This window comes from Prunus avium, chromosome 6, assembly GCF_965620075.1.
Source record: "Prunus avium chromosome 6, drPruAviu1.hap1.1, whole genome shotgun sequence".
NCBI lineage: Eukaryota > Viridiplantae > Streptophyta > Magnoliopsida > Rosales > Rosaceae > Prunus > Prunus avium.
In genome coordinates this window covers 38,587,971-38,607,249 of record NC_142289.1, presented here as the reverse complement: position 1 = coordinate 38,607,249, position 19,279 = coordinate 38,587,971, and the positions used below count along the sequence as shown (strand labels likewise).

General features: G+C 37.8%; 3 protein-coding genes across 4 annotated transcripts; all 3 read left to right on the top strand.

The window, feature by feature from the left end:
- The first annotated feature begins 251 nt into the window (after positions 1-251).
- LOC110762981 (DEAD-box ATP-dependent RNA helicase 37) lies at positions 252-5,203 on the top strand. The gene is made up of 7 exons (XM_021965715.2): positions 252-410; positions 828-1,726; positions 1,813-1,896; positions 2,525-2,767; positions 2,983-3,150; positions 3,320-3,433; positions 4,173-5,203. The coding sequence occupies exons 2-7, from the start codon at positions 980-982 to the stop codon at positions 4,668-4,670; spliced, it is 1,854 nt and encodes a 617-aa protein (XP_021821407.1). The 5' UTR covers positions 252-410; positions 828-979; the 3' UTR covers positions 4,671-5,203.
- A 1,052-nt stretch (positions 5,204-6,255) lies between these two features.
- TAF7 (TBP-associated factor 7) lies at positions 6,256-9,115 on the top strand. 2 transcript variants are annotated; one of them, XM_088254787.1, is made up of 6 exons: positions 6,256-6,410; positions 6,630-6,743; positions 7,592-7,725; positions 7,810-7,932; positions 8,264-8,335; positions 8,661-9,115. In XM_088254787.1, the coding sequence occupies exons 2-6, from the start codon at positions 6,632-6,634 to the stop codon at positions 8,823-8,825; spliced, it is 606 nt and encodes a 201-aa protein (XP_088110913.1). In that variant the 5' UTR covers positions 6,256-6,410; positions 6,630-6,631; the 3' UTR covers positions 8,826-9,115. The 2 variants fall into 2 exon arrangements, with proteins under 2 accessions (XP_088110913.1, XP_088110914.1); XM_088254788.1 differs by having other exon boundaries at positions 6,257-6,410; positions 7,813-7,932.
- A 4,660-nt stretch (positions 9,116-13,775) lies between these two features.
- LOC110762971 (Galactose oxidase/kelch repeat superfamily protein) lies at positions 13,776-17,805 on the top strand. Its single transcript, XM_088255376.1, has 3 exons — positions 13,776-14,145; positions 14,224-14,478; positions 16,149-17,805. The coding sequence occupies exons 2-3, from the start codon at positions 14,416-14,418 to the stop codon at positions 17,397-17,399; spliced, it is 1,314 nt and encodes a 437-aa protein (XP_088111502.1). The 5' UTR covers positions 13,776-14,145; positions 14,224-14,415; the 3' UTR covers positions 17,400-17,805.
- The last annotated feature ends 1,474 nt before the right edge of the window (positions 17,806-19,279 follow it).

Here is a 19,279-nt window from a genome sequence, read left to right as displayed (position 1 = left end):
TGAGATAGATAGAGAGAATATTAAGACCGCTCGTTGTAACTTGTAACAGCACGCCAGCCGCAATATTTTTGGGATTTCGACTTTACCCTTCTTTTCTTTCTCACATGTTTTTTCTTTTTCTTTTTCTTTTCCTGCAAAATTCAAATTCTTTTAAAACCAAAACAAAGAAAAACTCCTCCTCCTCCTCCTCCAAAAAAAAAAACCGCACAAAATAGTAATAAAAGATTTATTTTAAAATTAAAAAATTTAGAAGGAGAGAGAAGGGAACGGCTTTGGCTTTGAAGAAAAGAAAAGATATTTTTGTTGGGCTTAAAGCGCTGCCTCTTGTCTGCGTGCACCAACAAAACATTAGGGTTTCTCAGATCTTTTTCTTCTTCTTCTAACCTCCGTCACGTCCTCTACTGCTACAGGTTTGTTCATCCGTACAGGTCTCTCCTGTTTCGCTCTTTCTCTCTACTTTGCATGCTAATCTTCTGTCTTGCATTAGCGTCGAGTCTATGGTTATGCTTTTTCGTTGCATTATAGATCGGGGATTGTTCTTCTTCCATTTATTTGATTAGGTTCTGTCTGCTTGCTGGGAATATATATGTACATCAGAAAAGAAGAGAAAGTGAGGGAAGATTTAGTTATTGGTTTGAGGGGTGAAATGGGTTTTCTTTGTCACTCTGGCTTTTAATTTTTTATTTTGTGACTTAGTGTGCATTGTTGTTTATGTTGCTGCTGTTGCCTTGTTCCTTTCTGAATTGATGATTATGCATTGTTGCGGTTTTGAGGCCTGATTGATGATTATGTATAGTTAATTTGTTTACATGTTTTTGTTTTTTCAGGGTTTTATTTTTTGCGCTGATTTGGATTTTCATTGGGATTGCAATTGAAATTTCTGGGGTTCAATTGTCGAGAATTTTGAAATTGGTTTCGAGGGTTATATCTGTTTTTTGAAGGCTGTTGGAGTGATAATTTTGTCCTAGTTGTATCGACTATGCGAACTTCATGGGCAGATTTGGCTGCAAATTCTGCAGCTGAGAATGTAACTTCTGGCTCTTCCGCTAGCAATGCTGTTGCTGGCACGGCTGCTGCTCCTACTCGATCCACCTATGTCCCCCCACATCTGCGTAACCGTCCTCCTTCAGCCGACCCACCTGCTCCAGCCTATACTGGCCCGCCTGCCAATGATCGAGGTGGGTTCAGCGGATCTCGCTGGGGTGGTCCCAGAAATGACAATATTCGATCTGGACCTGGCTATGGTGGCAATGGTGGTCACGGTGGTGGATGGGGCAGCAGAAGTGGTGGTTGGGATGGGAGGGTGCGAGAAGTGAACCCCTTTGGAGAAGAGGAAGAAACAGAGCAGCCATTTAGTGAGCAAGAGAACAGTGGTATTAACTTCGATGCATATGAAGATATTCCGGTTGAGACAAGTGGTGATAATGTTCCGACCCCTGTGAATACATTTGCAGATATTGACTTGGGTGATGCACTTAATAAAAATATTCAGAGGTGCAAATATGTGAAACCAACACCTGTGCAGCGTCATGCTATTCCCATCTCCCTTGCGGGCCGGGACTTGATGGCATGTGCCCAAACTGGTTCTGGAAAGACGGCTGCTTTCTGTTTCCCAATCATCAGTGGAATTATGACGGGACAACCTGCACAGAGACCGCCCCGTGGTGCACATACAGTTTATCCACTTGCTCTCATTTTATCTCCTACTAGGGAGCTTTCTATTCAAGTATGTTTTAGTAACTTATCTATCGTGTCTTCACAGTTTCTGGCTGTCCATGTGATAAGAATTGAAAGTTTTTCTTCGTGTTTCAGATTCATGAGGAAGCTAGGAAATTTTCATATCAAACAGGTGTTAGGGTGGTTGTTGCCTATGGAGGAGCACCAATTAACCAACAGGTTTTTTCATGCTTTCCTTTTTCCCTGTTGTCTTCGCTTTGTCCTCATCTAGTGTTCTGTAATTGATGACTTTATATTGCTAGAGACTCAATGTGAGAGTTGTGTTTATTTCGTCCAACTCATGAACTTTACAGTTTTAGAAAACCCTGTGCTCTAGCTTGCAATCTCGTATGGAACTTTAGTAACTAAAGTGAAAGTTTGTTTCACTTTTTGTGTATTGGTGGATGTACTCTATAAGCATAATTCTTAAGTTTAGCTGATAAATTATTAACATGATTGCCAATGTAGTTTGCATTTTAGATGTTTGGTGCTGTTATCTTGGTATTATATGAACGGTGCATAGTTTGGTTTAGGATATTTTCTGTCCAATTGTATTTCATTAAGTTCATCCGTGTAATGACTGCTAAATTATTCTCAGCATCTTCTTTTTGAGATGGTGAGACTAATTGAAAGTTTGTTGGCGTGAGATACATGATGTACACACATGTATGGCATATGAGTCTACATACTTAGTCCTGCAAGTTGTTACGCCGCTTACATCTTATTTTGTCTAAATTTCCTCATTTACTTTACCGGCATGTTATTTTTGAGATACACGGCAGATTTTGATTTAAGTATTTTTGGACAGCTGCGGGAACTTGAAAGAGGTGTTGATATTCTTGTGGCAACTCCTGGAAGATTGGTGGATTTGCTGGAGAGAGCTAGAGTTTCATTGCAAATGATTAGGTATTTAGCCCTAGATGAGGCTGATCGAATGCTGGATATGGGTTTTGAACCACAAATAAGGAAAATTGTGGAACAAATGGACATGCCTCCACCAGGTGCACGACAGACTATGCTGTTCAGTGCCACTTTTCCAAAGGAAATACAGGTAATTTTTCTTTTGTGGGAATAAGTTTATAGACGGCAGACTTTTATCAAAGTGTTGTCTCCACTAGCTTTTGTACAGACATGTTTCCAACCAGGAGTATCAAATAACAGTATAAAAGATGATTATTTTTTGGTTCCTATTTCTTCTATCCTGTGTTTGCGTGTGCTGAAAACTCTAATGTGTTGTTTAATGTGATAGTTCTGTTTTACATGCAGAGACTGGCCTCTGATTTTCTTGCAAAGTACATCTTTCTGGCAGTTGGAAGGGTGGGTTCTAGTACTGATTTGATTGTCCAAAGAGTGGAATTTGTTCATGAGTCTGATAAAAGAAGTCACCTTATGGACCTTCTTCATGCACAGAGGGCCAATGGCGTACAGGGCAAGGTATTCTCATAGAATAAACTTCTTTTAAATAGGTTTCGGGGGTTGTCATATTACCCAAATTTTCCAATAATTTTTATTGTGAAAACTATTCTCAATTGTATTATTTTTATTTGTGTGATTCTTGATCCCCTCCCTCCCCTCACTCGATCGCCCATTGTTGGTTTTGTAGCAAGCTCTGACATTAGTTTTTGTGGAGACAAAGAAGGGAGCCGATTCACTGGAACACTGGTTGTGTATGAATGGTTTTCCTGCAACTACTATTCATGGTGACAGATCACAGCAGGTTAGTTGGTTTTATCTATCTGGTTTCTATCATGCCGGGCTGCATCTTTAATTTTTAAGGGAAGTTACAGTGGTGTGGCTGGGTAATTGGTGCCATCAAGGTACACCCTGATAATATGGTGGGATACTTTTTTTTGTTAATAGTTGAACAAATGCGGATATGCTCACTCAGACTTTTTGAGTTAGCAGATTGTTCATGTTTGGGAATGTTGGGTTGGTGGGAATTGGTAGGGGATTTAGAGTCTAGTGAACATGAAATAGCATGTTAGCTATATCTCCTACAAGCTGAAGAATAGCAAGGTGCATAACAAGTAGAGAAACAAGGACTGCTTGTTTAAGGTCATGTGAGTGTGAATTGCCGTTTTGGAATATCATCTTTCACTGCTTGCTGATGCTGGGTGTGGGTGATATGGCTTTCCATGGGCTTGTTAAGGTTTTGTATTTGCATAGGTCATGAGTCTAGATTTGGGATTTGTGTTGACTTTCTAATAGGTTTGTACTGGGTTGTGATGGAGATGCTTTCTTCCTCTTTTATGTTGATATTTGAATTTAGTGATAAAGTGGTGTACAAAAGCTGTTATCATGCATACGCTACTGGGCTTGATGTCTGAACTGTGCTTTTGTATAATCAAATTTGAGACTTTGGAATGGATCTTATACCATGTGCTTGAGGTCATGTATGACGGTATGCTGTTTTAGTGTTTAAATCCTACCTTTTATTTATTTGTACTTGTCTACAGGAAAGAGAACAAGCATTGAGGTCATTTAAGAGCGGCAACACTCCAATTTTGGTGGCTACTGATGTGGCTGCACGTGGGCTTGACATTCCTCATGTTGCACATGTTGTCAACTTTGATCTTCCAAATGACATTGATGATTATGTCCACCGCATTGGTCGTACTGGACGAGCTGGGAAATCTGGTTTAGCTACTGCCTTCTTTAATGAGAACAATTCATCCCTTGCTAGGTCTTTAGCAGATTTGATGCAAGAATCAAATCAAGAAGTACCTGCTTGGCTGTCCCGGTACGCAGCTCGATCTTCTTTTGGTGGTGGGAGGAACCGTCGTTCTGGGGGAGGTCGGTTTGGTGGCCGTGACTTCCGAAGGGATACCTCTTTCAGTAGGGGTGGTTCTGATTACTATGGCGGAGGCAGCAGTGGTGGATATGGGGGTTCTTCTGGTGGTTATAGTGGAGGTGGAGGATATGGTGGTCCTGGGATGACCAGTGCATGGGACTAACCACTAACTCTTGAAAGCAGTTACAGTGTCTCTAGGTAATGGCTGCAGACTTCTTCCTTCTTTATAAGGTCGTCATATTTTTGTTTTTGTAATGTTTGGTTTAAGCCATCAAATGCTTTATACTGTCGGAAGTGCTCATCAATGTTTTGAGGGAGGGGGGGACTTATGTTTGGTATTTGGCGCCACAGGAATAGAGGTTTGTGTAATGTTGGTAGGTGTCGATTAAAAATTACTAACAGAGTAGGGATTACTTTGTCTTTTAAAATTTTCTGTACGCTTTTTACATACTCTGGCTTGTGATTTTGGATGGGTTGTAGAATATGTAGTGGGAGAGGGAGAGGGTTTCGTTTCGGCCGCATCTTTGTGTATCTCATAGGCATGTTCGTTTCAACCCGGTTTGTGGGGTTATAGTGTTGAGAGGTTCTTCTGTTCCTGCCATTTCTTCCTCCTTTTAAACAAAGGAGTTACGGATATCTAGGGCTTTTGTAATATTTTGGTTGCTGACTGAAATGAATACAAAGCCTTCTTGGAAACTGTAGATTTCTCCGATTTGCACGGGATCTTCTGGTACTGATTGGACAGGAATAAGCTTAGTTGCCATTCATTGTCAAACTTGAAACAATTGTTATTTTTATTTAAGTTGGTTAACTCAGAAAGGCCAAGTATTCGCATATCGTTTCACTTTCGTTTTGAGTGATTATTTGGGGCGCAGGAGCCTCGAATTGTTTAGAATGGTTAATTACTTTTTTGGGCGAAAAGAAGTTAGAACAGATTGGGTAGACTAATATCAAGTTTCAATTGTAAAAAAATATGATGATTGAGTTTCAGGTTCAGCCAAAGCCTCCATTGTCGCTGGTGTTAACCTCTCTTTTCTTCCACCCCTTGGCTTGGTTGATGAGAGATGAGTTGCCTTGATTATGGCTTCAAGTTTTAATAAGGCTCTCAGCTTTTGCAATCGGTAAATGACCCAAAAGTTTTGCACGATAACAACTTTTTGCTTCATGCCTTTTACACTCTACCAAACCCATACACTGCAGATAGATTTATGCTTTGGTATTGAAACGGATTGAAATGGAAGGAGGAGACAGCTCCGGTGAGGGACAATGGAGGAGGAGGAGGCGGCAGAGCACGCTTTCATCAACTCTTTCTTTCTACTGCCTCTTCCATCTTTGTTGCCTGGTCTGTACTCATCATTTAGTAGAAACACTTGACGAACGATCATTGCCATGCCTTTTAACTTTTCACACAAAACCCATCCAATTAAAACTTGCAAAATTTCCATTGTCTTGCATACTAGTGGTCTTAGGTTTGAACGCCCATCACACCTTGGTAGTGTGTGAGAAATTGTCATTCCCTTCTAGTTTAGACTATCGCTTGTATTGAAGGAAAAAAAAAAAAACTAACAAAATCCACGAGGCCAAGTATTCAACAAAGTGCCAATACAGCCCATTAAAGTTACTTCTAAAGCCTAAACTACCATAAGGAGCCCATAGTGCACAATCCAAAGAGAGAACCCAACTAGAAGAAAAAGCCCAATCTATGTCACAAGACAAGATGTTCTGCTAATTCCACTTGCATTTGCATATATAAGTTCCGCGTAATCTCGTGTGACGCGGACCAAAATAAGCTCTGAACAAACCCTGTCACATAATACCACATGTAATATCGAAGATAGGCCCCAAAATCCACTACTATTTCTTTAGCGATGCCAGTTTCTCTCGCAGCTTGATTTTCTCTCAGGTAATCTCTCAGACACCGAACTTAGATTACATTTAGGATTAAATTTTTGAATTTATTACACATTTTGGTTTGTATTTAGGGTTTTTCTTTTCTGTTTGTTGTTCTTCCGCGACATGGACGTCTGAGAAGTTGGCGTTGTATTTTCGTGTTCAATGTTTAGGATCATTTTTTTGTGTGTGTTGTAATTTGTGGTAATAAAACGGTGCCGCACTTTTGTAGTGATGGAGGAGCAGTTCGTACTCAGAGTTCCACCTTCCGTTGCAGAGCGATTAGACCGCCTTTTGGGCGAAAATGCTTCTACTGACGACAAGTCGTTGGATTTGTCATTCGAAGGTCAGAAGAAGAAACCTACTTTTTGTATTGACAGTGTCTTAGAATTAGTCACAATTTTCTGTTATTTTCATCACAAAATGGCAGAAACCTCTCTAAGAAAGAGGAAAAATGCTCACTTTTTGTGTTGGTTTGTTGATGAGGGCCAATGAGGTGTAATTATAATATTTAATTCAAGGGTTATGGCGGCTTAATGATTTTAAGAGTGATGGTTGGAATTTGGTGATTTTGCTTATGAATTGGAGTTGGGTATTTTGTTGGATTGTCTTGGGGGGTTTGATGTTATAGCAATTGGTTTGGTCTTTGGAATGGATACGAATTGCTCAAGTGAAAAGATCATGTTATGTCAGACTAAGGTTTGCCAAGAAGCATGTTATGTCAGTTTGAAGCTTTCTTTAGTTGTCTTGTTGTAGTGGTGGCATTTGACAGCCATTTGGTATGTTTGATGTTGCCAATATAACCTGTCTTGTGGTATAGGATCATAGTCCTGAGGGCCTTTTTTAGTTATGGTACTTTGACATGTGCGTAAAAGTAGAATAGAATTAAGTTCATTCTCCGCACTCATGGCCTACCCATATGCCATAGATACCTCATGTTGCATGAAGAAAGACAACATCTTCACTTGGTTTTACCCACTTTTGATAACTATTCAATCTTTTGCCTACTTAATGTGCTTGTAGCTTCTTTTTCAATCCGTCGCATGATTAATTATGGTTTCTAGTATGTTTGTTGGACATGGCGCAACTAGCCAACTAGTGAGGAAGTAACAACAACGAATTGCATCCTTTTTTAAAACTTCGCTTCCCCTGTTTCAACAAATGGTTCGGTTGTAAACTTGAAATATCTTGCAGAGGATGGCAGGACTGGCACATTTGTCGTTGGAAATGACCGTTTCCCTGCATCGCTGTTGGATCTTCCTTGTGTTGTGGAGTCCTTCAAAACATATGATGATGGTGTGTTAATTAAGACTGCAGATATTGGTCAGGTGGGTGCTGTATATCAATGTTGAAACAGTTAAATATATGAGGGATTCGTTTCTAAGGCATTTACATGAACTTTTGTGGTTTAGCAGATGATTATGGTTAGAGATTCGAGTGATGCGGCTCCAGATACAGTGGAGTACAGGCATGGTCTTACACCCCCAATGAGGGATGCTCGAAAGCGAAGATTTCGGAGGGAGCCTGATCTAAATGTATCATTAGCCTCTTTACATTGGAATATTTTATTTGGTAATGCTATAAATATATTTCGTAAGGAAAGAAGAAATCCAGTCTCCTTGGTTCTCAGAAGTAATAAATGCACGTTATACCAAATACTAAGAAATGTATCTTGGACAGACGGTTGTGAGATGTCATCCTCTGGTTTTAGACTTTGGAAACAATGTCAATTGAAAAATAAGTTTTATGGGATGAACGGGCCTTCCTGACATAAGAGAAGGGATTTGGCTGGCAATGCAGCTATCTTATTATGATGTCATTCACATCTGTATGTTTTGCTGATTGCGATTTTCTTGCATTTTACAGCCTGAGCTTGTCCGGCGTGTTGAGGAAGATCTACTGAACATTAGTGCTGGTGGGCCAGCTGATAATATTGATATCCTCATATGTTGTGTTTCATTAATATCTCGTTATCATTTTGTGCAAAATGCGGAAATAACACTGTTTTCTTCTTCCCCTTTTTCCTTGTATATATTTATATATATATATATATATATATATATATATATATTTTTGGTCAGTTCTCATATTCATTAGGTTACAAAACATGTGGCACATTCTGTAAATGGAGGAAATTTTTTCCAATATGTGAATGATGGTCTCAGCATTGTTGCTTTATTGTAACACCCTAGATTTGTACCAGAAGTGTAAAGTTCTGCATGGTATGTTTTGCTTGCTTATTCCTTAATTGAGTAGGTCACATGTTGAAGCAGCTGAGCAAGAGAAGGATGGAGATGGAAGTGATCGTAATGCAAGCAAAAAGCCTGTGGAAGAAGAACCTGTGTCGCAACCTGATGTTACTGAGGCTGCTACAAATGCTGGGGAGCCTGATAGAAGCGACTCTGATGAATCCGACGAGTCAATTTGATCCAAAGCCAAAACCAAAGCCTCCTGCTGATATGCTCTTCCCCTTCAGTACGCTTGATGCAGTTGGAATGTGTATAACAGGGACTAAAGATGTACCAAGAAAACAGGGATATCTTGTTTTTCGCGTGACAGTATGCTGATGGTAAGTTTACATTAATGTTAAGCTTCCCATACTGAATTTTCTCGAAGAAGAAATATGCTCGTGTAATTTATAGGTTATGTATTGTATGCATCGGGACAGGTTGTCTGCAATTTTTAATAAAATTTTGTTATGAAAAATAAAATTTGGAAGTTTTGGTATTGCCTTCTTTTAAAAGTGTTTGTTGAATGTTGAAAAACTATATAAAAACAAAAGATAAAAAAGCCAAATTCCCACATGAATTATGGGTGGACATTTGGGCTACAGTACGGGCCATATGGTGAGGCTTATGTCTTAACCGTTGGATTAAGTTGATTAATCGTTTGATCAAATTGGTTAGCTTGATTCAATGATTAAGAAATAAGACCTCAACTAAGGGCCATATATAAGGTCCTCCCGTAGAATGACTCCATACCAATTTGAAGAAAAGCGCAATGCATCTCACAAGACAAAGATGTTTGTCAATTTCGATTTGCCTAAAATATGCATGGTGGAAGAATAATAAAATACGCTTAAATGGAGCCATTGATGCTGTGCTGTTTTTATTTTGTTGTACGAAACCTGTTTCACCCAAAACCATGGATTTAATTTTTCTTTCGGACCAAAAGACATTTTTAATGGTATTTTTTTTTTTTTTGTTTTTGAAACTTAGCGATATATTGCATTCATTGATCAGGCACAGAGGCCGTTAGCCAAAAAGGCCAGTACAGAGGCCGTAAAGAACAGTACAAGAGCCGAAAGGGCCATAGCAATAACAGAGACCGATACCCATTTAGGGTTGATACAAAGGTGGACAGTAGTCCAGAGGGGGAGGACACCGGTAACATTGGGACCTCCAGTCATGGCCACAGGAGGCCAGAGAGAACTAGTGTGGACAGTCGTCCAAAGGGGGAGGACACCGGTAACTTCGGGAACTCCAATCATGGCCACAGAAGGCCAGAGAACGATCGGTAAAAAGACCGCGAGCCAGGAAAAATCCGGCATAGAACACTAAACGCCGAAAACCAGACGCCTAGGCACCCAAACTACAAAAGCAAAGTAACTTAAACCCTCACTAGTAAAATACAAGTAAGAGACAGCAACAAGCAACACACTCAAAATGAGTTGAAGCATAAAAAACAACAAGAAAATTGCAAAGCCAAAGATCCGCACAGCAAGCTCAAGCAGCTCCAGGTAGAGCAGAGATCACCCACAACGACCAGGCCGAAGGGCAGCCCCCGGGGATGAATAGATCTGAGTAGATCTAGACAGGAGCACCAAAAACTGAGCCACCACCGTGCAGACAGCTGTAGGAACAACCAGAAGAACCAGGCTCTTACAAGTAAAAACTTGAAGAGAATCTTGATCGATCACCCCAAACGGGATGAAGACAAGCAGCACAAAAGGCTGAAGAGGATCGCACAGCACGCTTGGTCACTCGTTTGCCACCAAATCACAGATAGAAGCGAATTCCAGAGCTATTCCAGCCTGAAACAAAACTAAAATCTGCAAAAGAAAACAAACAGAGTAAAACAAAACCACCGGCAACACAGGGGATAAATCACCCAAGCCACTGAAAGACAGAGGCAACCTCCGGACACAGGAGATCCAAAATAGGAGCAGAAACAAGGGAGCCACCCACACCCAACCACACACTCCCTGCAAAAAGAAAAGAAAGGGCCAAGGTCACAGCAAAAGAAAATGGGTGAAGAAGAAAAGTCAGGGAGGGAGGGAAGAAGATGGTGTGAAACAAAGAAAAGGGAGGAGAGAGGGGCGAGAGGAGAGGGGAGGGTGAGAGGGGAGGGGGAGAGCAAAAGGAGGTCACCCTCCCCCAAAGGGGGGTGGCGGCTAAAACTCCAAGCCTAGGGTTTTCTTTCCCAGGGAGAGAAAACCTGTTACTCAGCAATCAGTGAATCTCATTTTTAATGGTATTTATATATACATACTATGCTACTCTATAAAATATAAAATATATATTATGTGAGCCCAATTAAGACATTGGGCTCGTTTGGTACACAGGATTGGCTTGGACTGGCTTGGACTAAATTTAGTACCATGTTTGTTTTATCTAATCCTAGTCTTAGATGGGATTGCTAATATCGGGCTCACCAAAAACACCTCCTTAGGAGGGGACTACTAATCCCATGTGGAAATGGAGGATTAGCTAGTCCCAATGCTCACCAATGTATAAAATGTATATATTATATTGTAAAATTAATAACATATATTATTATTATTAAACTTACTTACACATATACTATAATGTACATATATACATGAATATACACATAAATATATCATATATGTATATATGTATATATATACATATATAATATATATAATATACATATACATATATACATGTATATTATTATTATAATATACCCATATACACATATACATATTAATATTATAATAATAGCATACGTGTATATATGTAATATATATTATATATTATATATTATAATACATATATATATATATATACGTATATATACATATATGTGTATATATATTATACCCATGTATGTATTATAGTATACATATACACACATATATACACATATACACATATACATTATATATGTATTATATATATATATATATATATTGTAATATACATGTATATATATATATATTATAAAATACATATATATATGTATGTATTATACCCATGTATATATTATAATATACATATATACACCTATATACACATATATTATATATGTATAATGTATGTATATATATATATATATATTATATATAATATACATATATACATGGGTATAATAGATACATATATATATATATATATACATATATATATATATATATATATATATGTATTTTACATGTATGTGTACATATATATATATATACATACATATGTTTATATTATTTATAATATACATATATACATGTATATACACATACATGTCACATATATTATAAAATACATATGTACACATACATAATACATGTATTTATACATATATACATATACATAGATAGTTTTGAAAAAAAAAAAAAAAATCTAGTCCTAGTCCAAGCATACACCAAACGCATGATAAGTGTTATCCAACTTAGACCAAGCCAAGCCAAGCCAAGACAGTCCCTAAGCATAGTCCATGCCAAAACAGTCCTGTGTACCAAACGAGCCCTTAGCCCAACACAAAAAAGACACACTTATATATTGAACTCTAAACCAAAAAAAAAAAAAAAAAGTGTCTGAACTCTAACTTGACGGAAAAAACTTCGTGGCTTTACCAATTCTTTCTCAATGATTCGATGAAGAATGAAGCTCGAGTTGTATAGGTATGTTGATTGACATTCTCTTTCATACCTAAGAGCGATTTTTATTTATCTTTTAATAAAAATTATTCTCATACCGTCTCGAGGTTCTGCAAAAAAAAAGAAAAAAAGAAGAGTATTGTTGTACTAGAATTTGAGCAAATTTTATTTATCTTTTTCGTGTTTTCTTGCTGTGCATATTATATATTGTTAGCTGTTTCTTTCTCCTTTATGTGTTACAATCTTGAATTTGAGTTCTTATAATATTTTTTAATGCACTAAAAAAAACCAAATCACATGGATGTAAGGCTATATTTTTGCGATTCGTCTAGGGCTTACGAAACTTAGTCCTTGTTTGGCATTGCTTATTTGGGGTGATAAGTGATTTTTAAATTTTTTAGAGAACACCAGTCCGTTTGGTAAACTATGAGAAAATCACTTATTATTAAAAATTGTTGTGAGAGAAAGCTATAAGAGAAAGCAGTTAATCAGGTGCTTTCATTTTCTGATTATACATGAATCAGTTTTGAAGAGGCGCTGAATTTAATGATTATGTAACAATCATTTTTTGATTAGACGGGAATTAGTACCAACAATACTTTTAACAAAAAATTTACCAAACACCAAATTGCTTTTTCTCACAGCAAATCTGATAGCGATATTTTCACAGCATAGCAATGCCAAATTGGCCCTTAGGGCTGAAAACCTAAAACCGAAGTGTTTGTTATTAAAAAAAATTAAATTGCAAGGATTGGGAAGAGAAGAAAAAGACTTGTATGTTTTAAATAATTTTTTAAAGAGAAGGGGAGTAGACCTTCAACTATTGGTTACGTAGAAAAAAGAGGGTCCTTATTATTCTCTTTGACATATATGAATGAAGGTTCTTTCGCTCATCTCTTTTGACATGCGCACATGAGCCAAAAGAGCAAGTAAATATTTATCTTAATCATCACATCAACATGTTGAAACTTCCCTCTTTCAATTTCCTGATTTTTTTTTTATAAAAAAAAACTCCTCTTTCAAATCTTTGTTATTTTTAGAATTTTCTTTTATTTGTCGGCGTATATGAAGTATGGTTATATAACTCCAATTGTGGGATTTTTTTTTTTTTGGTTAGAAAGAAGAGGGAAAATTAAGGGTGGAATCAACTCTACTCAAAATCTGTTGATTTTGAGTTTTACACACTTAAAAAAAAGGATATTAAGATGAACACAAGAAACATGGATGAAGAGAATGTTTGATTTACCCTCCAATTTGCAATTATGAATACTAATATATAATTAAATATAAAATATGACTAATGCTAAATTCAATCGCTCATGCACACACGTTCACAATGCACCATAAAGGATAAGAAGAGAGTTGGAGAGTAAGAAACCGAAAAGGATATGTCAGTCAAATATATGAAACAGTCACCATGGGATAGGTAAGGTCATTAAGGGTGATGGAGGTGAGCCATTAATATTTTGGTATACCCAAAAGCGAAGGTTCAAACCCGCCTCTGTCTTGTCTCTCTCTACCTCAGTCGTTTCCTTTCCTTTCCTCTAAATTGGGTTTTGACTGTGAGTTGTATCAACCATGTTAAAGGTTCCTGTCCTCTAGTATGAGTTGAAATTAAAATCCCACAAATACACATTTAAAAGTGTGCATTAAACTATGTTACAGGTTGGAGAAAGAGAATCAAGTCCACTTCTACATTTAATTTTTAATTTTTCAGTCTATACTCTATACACACACGACTTAATAATTAGAAATTAGAGTACAAAATCAGAAGTTGGTGAAGCCCATGGGTCTAGCTGTACTCTTTTGGGTTAGAACTTAGAGAGAGAGAGAAAAGACTGTAACTAAGTATTTTAGAGAGAGAGAGAGAGAGGGAGAGAAAGAGAGAGTGAGAGAGAAGATGTACCCTCAGGTTTTGTTATTGTAGTTGTTGTTCCCAGTTAGTAGAGGTAGAGTTCTATTTTTTGTGCTTATTTGTTTGCATTTGCAGAGGTTAAAAGGAAAACAAACCCTCCGGAAGAGAAGACAAAGCTTTTTAGTTCATTTATACTATTTGCTGGATCAGATTCAAGAAATTGAAGTTGAAGCTTAAAGTGTCTCTCGATCTGAGCCTCTAAGCTTCCTTTAACCTTTTGAATTGGGCTCAAAAGGTACCCTTTTTCTATGAGCTTGTGATTCTCAAATGGACTCAAACACTGAACGGTCTTCCAATGCTCAGAGGGGCTTCAGAGTTCAAGCTCCACTGGTTAGTCTTCTTACTGATCTCTGACCCACCTTTCCCTTTTATGTTTTTCCTAATCTTTTCTCTTATGCTTTCTTTCAATTCACGACATTTTAGAGATACCCAGATGAAAAGTTAGCTTAATTGTGATAAATTGTCGAGAAATTTGGTAAATTTGGTGGATAAGCGTGTTTGAGGTGTAGCTACCTCTACGTGCTTTGCATTTTCCTTTTTGTTTGTTGTTTTCATAAGCGTTTTGGGGGTGCGCAGCACGTATTTCTGCTAGATGCGTTATTATTTGGGGAAAGTTTGGGAATTTTTAGGATGATCATATATGGGTCGGGGAATTGTTTAATTTGGATTCTTATGAAAATTTAGCTACTGTGCAATATTGTTGAGAAAAGATTGAAAATTCGGTTGTGAGGATGTGTGTTTGAGGTTTATCTGGCACTTAGTGCCTTGCATTGTCCTTTTGGTTTTTTGTTTTCATGAGCTTAGGGGTATCCGCCACCCGGCTCGTATTTCAGTCAAATATGTGTGATACTTTTGAAATTTTGGATGAGCATATGGGTTAAGGAAATGCTAAATTTTGGCTTCTTTCTTTTGCAATTTATTCCATGGAGCTTATGGTAACCTGACGACCAACTTCTAGTTAATTATTAAGAGAGAGAACATTTTGGCGAAGAAGGAATTTGATGAGCATTTGTTAGATTTAGGACCGTTCTCACTCTCCGGGCTGTATCTTTTTGCTTCATAAGTTTGCTTCTTGAGTACTCTAATACACTAAACCCTTTCATTTTTATGTTTGAGGTGCCACATTCTGATTTTCATGGAGGGTTATGTTTGTTTCCTTGTCATGACCTTTTGTTGCTAAGCAATTAGTGTTCCTTTTACTTTGGTGAACAGAGTGTTGAATGTAAGGTAACTCTGTGGATGATTGGATGGTTATCTGCCTTCAACATGAGTTTCAATTATGTTCTCGTAGCATTTATGTACTTTGGATCAAATTACTGCTTTGGATTTGGTTTTTTCTGCATTTATTTTGTCAATGCCTTGAGAGTTGTTCATGCTCTTTCTATCTTAGTGTCTGGTATCAATTTTAAGTTTAGATCTAGGTGAATGTGGGATCTCTTGTACTAGTAAAGGGAACAAAAAAATTCTGACAAAGCCTAACTTTCTTGGCCCATTAAAAGTTCAATTAGACATGTTATTTGTCAATTTCATTTACTAATTTGTCCTTGGATTAAATCTCATCTATCACTGTTTATTTCATCAATGCATATTTAGGGCGTTGTCAAACATGATTCCCATGGATGATGAACAAAAGCTCCCTTTATTCAGTTATCCTTATCTGTGATCAACCATATCATTCTTTATACATGTGAAATTATGCGGATAAATATTTGTGTGCCCTTAACCCCTCCCCGTGGGTCCAATTACTACTTGCATTTTCTTGTGTTTTAAACTTTTGGTTACCATGCCTAATTAGTTTTTTCATTTCTGTTGGTGCAAGTCATGATATTTAACTAAGCATTCCCATTGGACGTATTCAAATCATTCCCTATACTACGGTCATGAACACATCTAAGGAGCATCTATCATGGCCATTAGCTTCTAATTGGTGTTTCTTACTTGCTTATTCTGAATTTTTGGTAATTCTTGTATCAGACATCCTGACATGGCTAGTTTTGCAGGTTGACTCTGTATCATGCTATTGCAAAGTAGATGCAAGCTTAAAAACCGTTGCGGGGGCAAGAAAGTTTGTCCCAGGATCAAAACTTTGCATCCAGCCTGATATTAATCCTAATGCACACAGGGGAAAAAATTTACGCAGGGAAAAGACCAGAATCCAGCCACCCCTCCTGCCTGGCCTACCTGATGATCTTGCAATCGCTTGTTTAATCAGGGTCCCTCGTGTTGAACATAGAAAACTCCGTCTAGTTTGCAAAAGATGGTACCGCCTTCTGGCTGGTAACTTCTTTTATTCGCTTAGGAAAAGTCTTGGAATGGCAGAAGAGTGGGTTTATGTCATCAAAAGAGAACGTGATGGAAGGATCTCTTGGCATGCTTTTGATCCTACATACCAGCTCTGGCAGCCGCTTCCACCTGTTCCTGGTGAATATTCTGCAGCGCTTGGTTTTGGTTGTGCTGTCCTTAGCGGTTGTCACCTGTACTTATTTGGAGGAAAAGATCCATTGAAGGGATCTATGAGACGGGTTATTTTTTACAGTGCTCGGACAAATAAATGGCACAGGGCACCAGATATGCTTCGGAAACGCCATTTCTTTGGGTCCTGTGTTATTAATAATTGCCTTTATGTAGCTGGTGGGGAGTGTGACGGAACTCAAAGGACTCTTCGTTCTGCTGAAATTTATGATCCTAACAAGAATCGGTGGAGCTTTATTTCAGATATGAGCACAGCTATGGTTCCCTTTATCGGGGTTGTTCATGAAGGAATGTGGTTCCTAAAAGGACTTGGGACACAGCGTGAGGTAATGAGTGAAGCCTATTCTCCTGAAGCTAATACCTGGACCCCCATTAGTGACGGGATGGTTGCTGACTGGCGCAACCCGAGTATTTCTTTAAATGGGCAGCTCTATGGTCTAGGTTGCCCCGATGGGTGCAAGCTTAAAGTTTATGATGGAGTAACAGATTCGTGGAACAAATTTATAGATAGCAAGCTTCATCTAGGCAGGTCTTTTGCTTTTAAGGCTGCTGCACTTGTTCCCCTTAACGGGAAGCTTTGCATTATTCGTAATAACATGAGCATCAGTTTAGTCGATATTTCAAGTCCGGATAAACCTGTAGAAGGCAACCCTCACCTTTGGGAAAATATTGCTGGTAAAGGTCATTTCAGAACTCTCGTCTCAAATTTATGGTCAACTATAGCGGCCCGAACTGGTTTGAAGAGTCACATTGTACACTGTCAAGTGCTTCAAGCATGAGAACTGGCATTGACATTGCTTATGCTTTGTGCAAAGCAAGACTTCAGATAGGAAGCATTGAAGGTGTATCTGTAAATTCAAGGCAGTCATCTCTTGCAAGCGATGTGGTACGGGACTGGTGATGCTGGTTTCGGCAATAGAGTTACCGAGGCAGTTGGTCTCGACAATAGAATTATGAGGTCATTTCTTTACATTCATGAAGAGAGAGCAGATACATTTGTAAATCTTGTTATATTGGTCTAGGCCTTTTTGTCTTTTGCTATGGGGTTTTATGTTGCTAGTATGTAATCTTAGAGATGCTTTGTGAATATACATGGATGATTAGAGATCATTCAATATATACGTAATTTCATCTGTGGCTGTACTATTTTATTATTCATGAATGTGTAATCAAACCTTTTAGATATGATTTTGACATGCTTATATAATTAAAAATAGAACCATAAAGTGGTGGATTAATGGAAAACTTGTGTAAGACCAGGCCTCAACTTTATCAATGTTCCAGTCATTGTCTTTATTTATTTTGCTGGAACACCAATGTCAAACTTGTTATACGAGGCAAACACTGAGTAGATCAGCAAAGAACAAACAAATCCATATCCATGGCACCATCTTATTGACCTAAACCAGCAACACAACAACGACACAAGATTTTGAGTTATTTTTGTTCATACAATGGAAGAGACATATTTCAAACTCCATGAGCAATCATTTCCTGAAACCGTTTGAATGACTCTTCCCTTTGAATCTTTAGCTGGTTTCTGAACTTCTTGATGAAGGCATCAGCCATTTCATTAATGTCGCCTTGCTCATCTGCGGCATTCATCCTCCTGTTCACCGTTTGTTTCTTTGTACTTTCCTTCTCCTTTTGTATCCAATGGCTCTCACTGGCAGCAACCTCTCGACGAATATCCATTTACAGCAGATATATCAGAACAGAAAGCTCAACAACCAAAAGGGTTAACTTCTTGGTGCTGGATTTAGTGAGGGGTTGGAGAGAAATGTGCTTCAAACTCAAAGTTGCTTTGTGGTGTTTTGCAGTGAGCACAATGATGTATTTATAGCTACAATATCTCTAACTTAGAAGCATGAGTTTAATGTGCGTTTGAAGCAAAGGAAAGAAAGAGCAAAGAAGTAACCAAAGAGTAACAAGTTATGCTTATCGAATGGTGAAAAGCAATTTTATGCTTGTGAGGCCAAAGAAGGGCTACTATAATTAATTACTATATTCTATTGCTAAGTTGGTGGAAGAAATTAGTTTATTTTTCAAGGCATTTTATTTTGGTCTTGTATATTTGGATTCCCTCGTGGATAAGATGGATGATGGAGACCTTAATCATTAACTAATTTGGCCTAAATGGACGACCTAATCATAGTGCATTCTAATTCTTAATTAGTGTACACACTATGCGAGAGCCTACGCGTTATGGTAAATTATATTTTCAGTTTCAATATTATACCCATTATTGACTACAGGCTTCAACCATCCAAGACTATAAAATTGGTGTTATTTGTAGAGTTCACATTTGATAGTTTTAAGACATAATTAAATATAATTTTAAATTAGATCTTAGGTTTGATATATATATATAAAATTTTAAATTTTCCAACTCACATGTCCTACGTATATTGGATGGAACACCAGCTGACTGGTGTACTCGGAATATGAAAAAAATTAGGAGAAATTCTTCAGTGGGACCGTCACACTGGTTTTATGAATCTGCTCGCATTAAAACATGAATAGGTAAATTTAAGAATAAGTATTCGTGGGTTCCTTAAGAAGCTAAACAATGACTGGCTAGGATATATCAATCTCTATCCAATGCATCATGTTTCAATTACAGAAACGGCTGTTCGCGCTGTATTTTTTCCCTTACAAA